The sequence below is a fragment of the Anarhichas minor genome, unplaced genomic scaffold (assembly GCF_050575085.1).
Source record: "Anarhichas minor isolate MPS153535 unplaced genomic scaffold, ASM5057508v1 ptg000040l, whole genome shotgun sequence".
Classification (NCBI taxonomy): domain Eukaryota; kingdom Metazoa; phylum Chordata; class Actinopteri; order Perciformes; family Anarhichadidae; genus Anarhichas; species Anarhichas minor.
The window spans coordinates 12,730,188-12,739,859 of NW_027466486.1; the positions used below are offsets into that span (position 1 = coordinate 12,730,188).

Below are 9,672 nucleotides of genomic sequence, written 5' to 3' on the forward strand. Positions count from 1 at the left end.
TCCCCTCCTACCATTACAGTACATGCAGTTCTTGGTTCTTTCTCTAGAGGCGCACCCGTCATCCGGCTCTCCAACCAGAAAAATTTCACCGGAGCAGCGCACGTCTTTCTCAACGGCACCTGTTAAATCCATTTTCTCTGATAATGGACGCGGGATTCTTCCGCGTAAGTTCTTGGAAAAGTTTGTTCATACTCTTTAATGTCTTGTTGCTAAGTAACAGGGAGATATATTCATTGTTAGAGCATTAATATGCTGTGTTTAGGTGGAGGGCCATAGAGCCAGGCGTTATGGTAACGTTATGGTCGGGGCTTCGTCTATCAACTGATAACGTTACTCGACAAGAGCCGTGTTTCTACTGGGCTATTTCCAGAGTTTACATGTCTTTACTAAATGCATGTTTGTACCACTATAGCCATATTTGACGATATATGGCCAACAACTCATAGCCCTTTCACATTAATTTGGAGTCGACACAGTTGCAGGAAATAGACAAGCCAACCTAGCTAGCTTACGTTAGCTTCTTCTAATTTGTTAGCCCTGGCTAAAGATGGCGTCCGTGTGGTGCATCGTTTGTGACTGGAGGGTAGTCACGACCACGTTAACGTTGGCTAGAATAAATGGATGTAGCGTAAAAAGTGTACCGAATAACTACACCGATTTGACTATTTGATGTTCTGTCTATGCCAGCGGTGCTGCCGGTGAAGGTAACCACGAGGCTAATATTAGCCTTTTAGTTTCGCCTGGAGGATTAAGCATGCTAACTATTAGCTTAGCTAACGTTAGCTTATTTGTATCAATGTCATGTGTGGCTCACGTTGACGATGTGGTACTGCGACCACGTGAACTGACGTTATCAAATATTCTGACTTTTAACATAACATCGTATGTTAGCAAGTGTACCTTAATGTTTGCTAACTCAGTGTTTTGGTTTCGATGTCTGTATCGCCGGTATGTTAGTGCAGTCACGTTTAAATTACCGCTCGTCAAACACTAAGGAAGTTGTTTTGCATCTGAACTGAATCACGTGAGAGAAATGCTTCAAGCATAATGTTAGGTTTATGTGCGTGTCTGATTGTCAACCCACACTAGTCATCTAAGAGTTGGTTGTTGATTTTTTTTCTTTCTTTTCTGTAGGGTACAAGTGCGGAGCAAGACAACCGTTTCAGCAACAAGCAGAAGAAACTACTGAAGCAGCTGAAGTTTGCAGAATGTCTGGACAAGAAGGTATAAGATCACCCACATATGCATTGTGTTGTTCAGCTTGTGCCAGTATAAGTCCCAAACAATCTGTTGCCTTGACAAATGTATTGTATTTTATTGACCAGGTTTGTGATTTGTTTCTGATTGCATGAAACCATTTCACCCTTAGGTGGACATGACCAAAGTGAACCTGGAAGTCATCAAACCGTGGATTACTCAGCGAGTGACAGAGATTCTGGGGTTCGAGGATGACGTCGTCATAGAGTTTATATTTAACCAACTTGAGGATAAGGTAATGTCTTTAATATGTTTCTGTTTTGTTTTTCAAAACTGTCATAAATTTGAGGGCATTGTTTCGTTAGTAAGAAGGGATATAAGCAAATAATTGCACCTCCTAGTCAAATTCAATGGGTAAAGTAACAATTGGTGTAAACTCATTAACAATGACATAACTATGTTTTGCTGTTATGTGACAAAGTGCCTATATTCAGCAGTCTTCTAATGATGATGTGATTTATGATTTAAAAGGCCTGAACCAATATGGATGTTATACCTTGCATCAGAAGTATAGCACCAACACCTAATTAGCTCTCTCCTGAGCCCAAAGTCACTGAGCCCAACTCTCCTTCATGATGCAGTGTGTGGTTTGAGGTGAGTTATATGCAGGGATCACCAATATCATGTCAGTGAAAGACACACCTGAACAATGCCATAATCATGTAGGATAATTGCAGTGCAAAATTAAACTGCCCAGATCACTGCTGTTAAGAGTAACGGATCTCTTCCTCTACATTCTTTAGAGAGCAACTGTAGGAGTATTTTAACACCAAGCTGGAAAGGATCCTCTCAATGTCCACCTCAGATTGACAATTTCAGGTCTTCTGCACCTCTGTTGGGTTTGCTCAGAAGCGTTTTCTGTCCCACTTGCAACAGACTCAAGGTCACTGTAGAAAGTTGAGAACAAAAACAAGATTTTCATCCGATTTGTGAGTTGTTCTGTAACAAATCTGTTAAACCTCTGACAACACTCGGCGTCTCAGTTGCGTGTCGTCAGACGTGCAACACATTTGAGATTTTCAAACATAAACGGTACTTTTCTTTTTGGTGTTAAGTTACTCTTTAAACTGAAAGGCCATTGAAATATCTGTAGTGGTCATGTTTTTGATTCTTAACAAAATCCTTCTTGCCAGTAGGGCTGTAATGCTGAGCCCCACTGATGTGTATTTTATTGTTTAATATTAAATTCTGCATGTTTTTCATCCCATAGGCTAATTTAAGAATTTTGTTTATTTATGCATAATTCCATTGCACCGGCTTACTTTTTAAAATAGAAAAACAGGTAAATGGGAGGAAAATGACCTAAGTAATGTACACACATTATCCCTTATTAGACTATTACTAGGATTCCATCCCATAGTATACTTCAATGCAAGTATGGTATGTATGCGTAATGACTTCGTTAATGACTTCCATTCTCCTAAGATGTTAAAAAACCGCATGTATTTATTTAATATTATCAAATGTGACCCCAGTACTGCACATAAAATATATTTTTTGATCTTTTGCTTGCCATAGCTTTTGTGGCGGGTGGGTTGGGCTGTTAAAGCTAAGTTTTAAGGGCACTGTTGCATAATGGTAAGAAAAGGAAATTGAATTGAGATCACGGTATCTCACAATAATTCTATCAGCTGTTGAAAAAGAAAAACTTATTCTTTTTTTTTTGTGTAACTGTGTACTCATTATTGCTTGTTCGTCTCTTGCAATTTAGATAAATGATATAACATTAAGCTCAAGGTGGTTGAGTCTCAAGCAGTAGGGAGGCGGAAGCAAGCCAAGGGAGCTCCGTGCCCACTGATCCCACGGGATTCACTGAAGACACCGGAACTGTACTTGCAGTGTTGGGTTTTAATGCACTCTGTATTGTGGCTCTTTGTTTAACTCCTGAAGTGTAGACTTGTGGGGAGACCGGAGAACAAGGGGTGGGTAGGGACACTGAAATGTAAAGCAGTGGGGATAGTACTGAGCAAATCAAATAATGACAATATTTGTTGTGTTCTTGATTGTATACCTGGGGAATAACAATCAGAAATGGGTATAACAGAAGTATTGCATGCAGTTATTTATATCACTAGATGCGTCTCCCCTCAGCTAGCTCACATTCTCAGCTTGAGTATGTGAGTACAATTTAAATCAAATTAATCACACATTTGTTTTGATAGGTTATTCTTTCAATTATTGGACCCAGGTATGTTTAGTATACTAATCAGTGTCTTACATGTTTTGAGTAAGGTTAAATACATAGTCACAGCAGTTTAGTGAGGACTAGAGGGTAGGCAGTCCCATTTTTGGGATCCTAACCCCCCCCTTAATTATGTGCCTTCCATTACTTTAATGGCCGTATGGTCTTTTCTCTGCCTCCTTCGTGTGTGTGTTACAGCACCCGGATAGCAAGATGATGCAGATCAACCTGACGGGCTTCCTGAATGGGAAGAATGCCCGGGAGTTCATGAGGGACCTGTGGCCCCTGCTGCTCAGTGCCCAGGAGAACATTGCTGGCATCCCGTCTGCTTTCCTGGAACAGAAGAAGGAGGAAATTAAACAGAGACAGGTGAGCTTCTCCCTGGGGTCAGTTTGGCAGAATGTGTCTGTTAGCTGTAGGAAGGTCATGGCTCTGTGGTCGCTGACAGCTCGAGGTTCAAGTAGCCCAGGCAGGAAAAGACTCGAGTAAATAAGTCTGTATTTCTGTAATAATCAGAGTGGATAATGTGTCCTATATGAACCATACACCCAGACAATAACATTGACCTCAGTATTTGACACCCTAGATCACAGTATGTGAACATTGCCGGACAGAACATGCAGTATATTGTTACTGATAGTGATGTGATTGTTCCTTGTTACATTTCCGGTAGATTGAACAGGAGAAGCTAGCTTCTCTGAAGAAGATCGACGACGATAAGAAGGAAAAGGAAATCAGAGAGAGGGCACAGTCAAAAAGCCCAAGGAGGTAAGAAAGAAAAAGTCTTCCATATCGACATCAGTGGACCGAAGTTGGATTTGTGTGTTTATATCACAGAACATGAAAATATAATTCTGTTTGCTTTTTCTCTGTCCAGGCGGAAGACAAGGTCACCATCACCCCGGCGAAGGTCTCCAGTGAAGCGTGAAAGGAAGCGTAGCGCCTCCCGCTCTCCAAGACGCAAAGCCAGTCCAGTTGGCGGCAGTTCACCCCCTCCACCTCTGATGCAGCTGCCCACCAAACCGTTGGAGCAGCTTGTGGAGTCAGAAACATTAGATAGAGCTCTGCCAGAGCCAGTAGTCCAGGACACTCCTTCCACCTGGTTTGTAGAATAATTGCCTTGCTTAAAAATGACAGTTTTGTGTGGGATTCAAAATCATTAGTTATTCGTTTGTAGTTTTAGTTTAGAATCTACTGGATTTGAGGTTTATTTATTTATGTTCTTGGTTCATATTTATTCCACATTAGTCCTTTCATTCAGGGTCAATTATGTGGGGTTGGGTTTTGTAATGCACTGGATCAAACACAAAAGCAATTTTCATCTATAATTGTTTTTAGTTTATCATGGAAACTGGTAATATAGTACAGTGGTTTTCTTTTAGATAAAAAAAAAAAAAAACCTTGACAGTGACATCTAGAATTGAATTTGAACTTGTTCCTCTGGCCTGCAGTGACGCGGTTGTGGAGGTGGTGAATCCAGACCCAGTGACTGAAGTCAAAGAAGCTTCACCAGAGAAGACCCAGAAGAAAGAGGAACGGCCCAGGTCCCGGGAGCGGGAGAAGGACGGCAGGAGGGACAGACCTCACCACCGCTCTCGTTCTCATTCCCGCACTCGCAGGCGACGCTCCCGTTCTAGGTAATTTCTGACGTATCAAGTTATTTTGGTGTCCTCTGGTTCTTCAAAGATTTAATGTTTTTAATTCTGTGTAAAATCAAGGACTTCCAAGTTCTTAAACATTGAAAAGAAATGCAAAGCTTCTCTCGTTCTGTACCACATTTCAGATCTTACTCCCCTCGTAGAAGACAGAGTCCCAGGAGGAGGATGTCTCCTCGTCGAAGGAGCCCCCCCAGACGTGGCCCCCCCAACTCCAGACACAGGCACAGACGCTCTCCTGTCCGCAGGTCAGTAGCTGCAGCCTTGTGGTTAAAAGAACAATCATTAAGTTCCTCTGTAACATCTTCCTATTTCTAATATTCTACTAGCCACTGACATTGTGTACAGTAGATCTGGGCCATACAGCTTCTCCCTTTAAAAATAATCTTGTATTGTTCACGTGTTTGTGTCCTGCAGGAGGCGCTCTCGCTCTGCTTCATCCTCTGGCAGCAGCTCTTCCAACTCTCGCTCGCCTAAAAAAGCAATGAAAAGAATATCTAACACACCACCCCGAAAACCGGTCCATCATCCCGACAACCCCATTAGCCCTGCAGGGAAAGACAGGCGGTCCCCATCTCCACGGGCCAGGAGGGGCAGAGGCTCTGCATCACCAGCCAGACCATCTGGTACGATCCTTATATAATAATGACGTCTTTGTCTCTTACTGACAGCGTCGGCTCCCTCCGTCTTTTAGAAATTAGATTTAACTATTCAAAATCTTGTGAAGAGGATGATTATCATAAGTGCATTTATAATTCTTGGTGTCTTGTTTTTCAGGTTTAAAGCGAAAACCAGGAGGAAGGGGTGATTCTCCGTCTGATAATGCCAAGCCCAGACTGTCTGAAGGGTCTGAGTCAGGTAAGCGCTAAAGTACCGCTGTTAAGAACCACAGAGGCCTGTGACCTTACGGCTCACAAGTTGTGATAACCGTCAAAAACGGACCTTTGCCCAGACTGTTGGCTCTGGTTTTCAGCTTGAGAGGACACAATGACAGATGTTACTTTACCATACTCAGAGTTTATAGCATGGCCCATTACATATTGTGCAATTTTAATGATTGTGAAAATGTCTTACGAGGTAATGTTGCTAAGCTCATGGGAGAAGCTTGCTTTACCTGTGCAGAATAAAAACATTTCCAGGGGCTTGTGTGATAATCCTATTTCAACCTCATGCCCAAATGAGTATTTACCTTAAATTTGTTACCACTTTTTTTATTTTTATTTTTTTTTTTTTCTAGCAAATATATTTTTTGCGGTGTAGAATGTTAAATCTTTGCCGAAGTACCTCATTAGTGATTTGTTAATGTGTTTTGATCTCCCTTAGAGTATCAATACAAACATGATTAAACACGATTAAACATGATTAAACACGTAATACTCGGGGACAAGTAGAAAGCTATGGTCAAATTGCCACGTAGAAAGCTAATGAAAACTCAAACCACAGGGATATTAATCCTTTTTTTCTATATTATCTGACTTTTCCATGGCAGTCTGTTTCACTGATGAGACGCTCGATGCTTTACATTTCAGAGGAGGATAAAAATGACAAAGGGGCAACCGCAGATTCGGTGCAGCAGCGGCGTCAGTATCGCAGGCAGAATCGACAGACTTCTTCAGGTTATAAATGTTTTTATCCCCGTTCTGTCCTCCCCCATACACAACCCCCCCCAACAGAAGACAGTTGAGGCTATAACGAAACGGTCGCTAATGTCCTCTTTCTGTTTTGTGTCATACAGGGTCCTCCTCATCCGAAGACGAGGGACCCAAGAGGCTAACAGCGGGGCCAGGGGCCAGAAATGGAGAAGTCAGGAGGAGGCGCAGCCGCACACCCTCCCCACGGAGGCGACACAGAGATGGCTCTCCGAGGTCAGTAATTTTGTGTCTGAAAAAATTGGATTGTATGTGAAATCAAATGTTGATCATGTACTGTACTCATGTTTTCTTTTTCTCCCACTTCAGGAAAAGACGTTCTCCATCTCCTGGACGCAGACGTCGCACACCGTCTCCCCCACGACGTCGCAGATCTCCCTCTCCTCCTAGAAGAAGGTATAGGCGTGTTCATTTGATCTCTTCGGCTATCTTTTCTAATATCAATATCTGAAAAATTTGACAATTAAATTTGGTGTTTCCCAGGTCTCCTTCCCCACCTCCCCGTCGTCGCTCTCCATCCCCCAGACGATACTCTCCCCCTATCCAGCGGCGCTACAGCCCCTCACCCTTGCCTCTACAGAAGAGGAAGCTGTCTAGCTCTCCCCCAAAACGCTCTTCTCCAGGGGCCAAGCGACGCGTCTCCAGGTCGCCCAAGCGCAGAAGTCCTCCTGCTCAAAGGAGACGCACGCCTCCTTCCTCGTCTCCATCCAGACACAGGAGGAGCCCCATGTTGTCTTCTGTCAGGCCAAGCAGGGAGACACGATCCCCTGTTGCCAGCCGCCTCTCCCCGTCCCCTGCGAACCGCGGTCGCGCCGTTAGGGGTTCCACCAGTCCTCCGAGGCGTTTTGAAACCTCCACTTCCTCTCCATCGAACCAGCGGAGACAGCAGTCACCTCCACACAGTGGCAAACCCATCCGCAGGGTGTCCCGCACCCCGGAGCCACGCAACAACCAGAGGTAGGCGAGGCAGATGGCATTCATCTCCATAGTGATTATGTCAGGATAATGCACCTTTTATCTTTGAGTTGTGTAACCTGTTTTGTACATGTGCCATCGCCCTTTTGAATGTCCCTTTTGTCCTCTCCGCAGACCATCTCCAAGTCCCCAGCCTTTGAGGAGAGCGTCCTCCAGGTCCAGATCCGTTTCCCCCCAGCCAGCAGCTCTGAAACGTCCAGCCCCCGCATCTGCCTCCCCCTCTCCATCTCGCTCAGCCAGCGGGTCTCCACCACCAGCCAAAAAAGCCAGCAGTGGTTCCGGCAGTCAATCCCCAAACAAGGTTTGATACTTTAGCTTAGTTTCAATTCTGGCTTTGCTGAATGAATTTGCAAAGGAAAGTATGCAGATACTTTGCATTTATGTAGCTAGGCATGCAGCAAGCCAGACTTGTCTTCTTCTGATTACATTAGTCATCATTCTCCATCAAACATAACCTCAAGAATTGTAAAACATAAAGCATTGTAAACTTTTCTCTGGAGATTAAATATGCAACATCATCCCATCTCTTAAACACTTTTAAGGACCTTGAATACTGAGAGTCCTTGAATGTATTCTGAACCACAATAAGAGAATATCTACTTACTTTACTTAGAAATAAGTCTTGGAAGTTAGTAGTTAGTCAATAATACTTGAAACTTTATTCCTTTGACGTTTGTGGAGTTATTCAGCAGCATTTTTAATGTTGTCTCCATAAAAACAACTTTTTCTTTGTTTCATTGCAGAATTCAGATGTTGACGGCAGTGGAAAGAAAAAGAAGAAGAAGAAGGAAAAGAAGCATAAGAAGGAGAAGAAACACAAGAAGCACAAGAAGCACAAGAAAGAGAAGAGTGGCGGCCCTGTGACTGGAGATGGGCATGAAAACCACGGGGGGGAGGAGGATGGAGAGTCAAGAAAGGTGATGTCTAGTTTCTGCGTTTTTTAGCTACCAAGGCCTTTGTGCTTTGTGCTCAACAGGGATGAGTAGCGGATGTTATTTTGTTGATCGCCATGCATTGGCCAGTTGATAGGCGTGTATTTCATGCTGTTTTTCATTTAGGAATCAGACAGTGAAGTAGATGACAGCTTGGATGATCTGGAGAAACACCTAAGAGAAAAGGCCCTGCGCTCCATGAGGAAGGCCCAGTTATCTCCGTCACAGATGTCCTGAAAACAAGGGGCTTTCTCACTTTTCAATTTTCCACTCACTCTTGATGTTTGTCATCAACCTGGTTCAGCTTTAGAATGTACAAATTGTTAAATCTTGAGTCTTTTTTTTTGTTTTTGTTTATTTCTTTTTACTGGTTTGGTACATTCTGAAGAGTGTGTTTCATTAAGAGCTTGATTTATCGGTTAGTGTATTATCTGAACTGTAAAGAAGCTTGTGTTGTCCATCATTTTTAATTGTGAGCAGGGAAACGGTTTAAGCTTAGAGGTTTGAGTTGTGCAGGTTTCAGATATTTTCCACAGCCTACAATAGATTCCATTCAGAAATGATTGCATGTGCAGTGATTGTCTCTGATGTGCATGAACCACTGACCTTATGGAGTGTAGAGAACAACCAACATACAGTAACATACTGTTACTATTGCCTTTTATTAGTGGAAACAGTTGCACAGCAGTGTGCATTGTTAGAGGCCGTAACAGAATGTGTTGTCCCATATTGTAACTTAAAAGAGGTGTTTAGCATCGTTTAACCTGCTGTTTTTCCTGACTTTGAAATTGTCTTGTTTTAAGACTAAAACAATCTGTGAGACAGAGAATGCTTTAATTTTCCAGATGGATTGATATGCAATTTTATGTTGACACCCTTACACCAAGCTAATCTCCGTGGGACTGCTCTATGATTTGTATTTAGTACCCCTGGCTCTTGTCATCTTGTCATCCTTTCAGAATTAAAACCTTTTTATAGGACGTGTGCTTTCCTCAATGTTAAGATGTTGTCATTTCTCTTTG

At 42.9% G+C, this 9,672-nt stretch overlaps 1 protein-coding gene across 5 annotated transcripts; it reads left to right on the forward strand.

Moving 5' to 3' along the window:
• Window positions 1-27: 27 nt before the first annotated feature.
• srrm1 (serine/arginine repetitive matrix 1) lies at window positions 28-9,641 on the forward strand. Of its 5 annotated transcripts, none has more exons than XM_076108705.1 (17): window positions 28-164; window positions 1,135-1,224; window positions 1,370-1,492; window positions 3,638-3,808; window positions 4,113-4,207; window positions 4,317-4,541; window positions 4,891-5,076; window positions 5,223-5,342; window positions 5,512-5,720; window positions 5,872-5,952; window positions 6,624-6,710; window positions 6,830-6,959; window positions 7,053-7,139; window positions 7,227-7,700; window positions 7,833-8,019; window positions 8,462-8,635; window positions 8,777-9,641. In XM_076108705.1, the coding sequence occupies exons 1-17, from the start codon at window positions 144-146 to the stop codon at window positions 8,885-8,887; spliced, it is 2,571 nt and encodes an 856-aa protein (XP_075964820.1). In that variant the 5' UTR covers window positions 28-143; the 3' UTR covers window positions 8,888-9,641. The 5 variants fall into 5 exon arrangements, with proteins under 5 accessions (XP_075964820.1, XP_075964822.1, XP_075964821.1 ...); XM_076108707.1 differs by having other exon boundaries at window positions 8,784-9,641; XM_076108706.1 differs by lacking the exon at window positions 6,624-6,710.
• The last annotated feature ends 31 nt before the right edge of the window (window positions 9,642-9,672 follow it).

Bases quoted from the DNA above. Each gene is read 5' to 3' on its own strand.
- srrm1 (XM_076108705.1), top strand. From the start codon at position 144: ATGGACGCGGGATTCTTCCGC. The intron at 7,140-7,226 runs GTATAGGCGTGT...GGTGTTTCCCAG, and splicing joins CCCTCTCCTCCTAGAAGAAG to GTCTCCTTCCCCACCTCCCC. The intron at 8,020-8,461 runs GTTTGATACTTT...GTTTCATTGCAG, and splicing joins GCAGTCAATCCCCAAACAAG to AATTCAGATGTTGACGGCAG.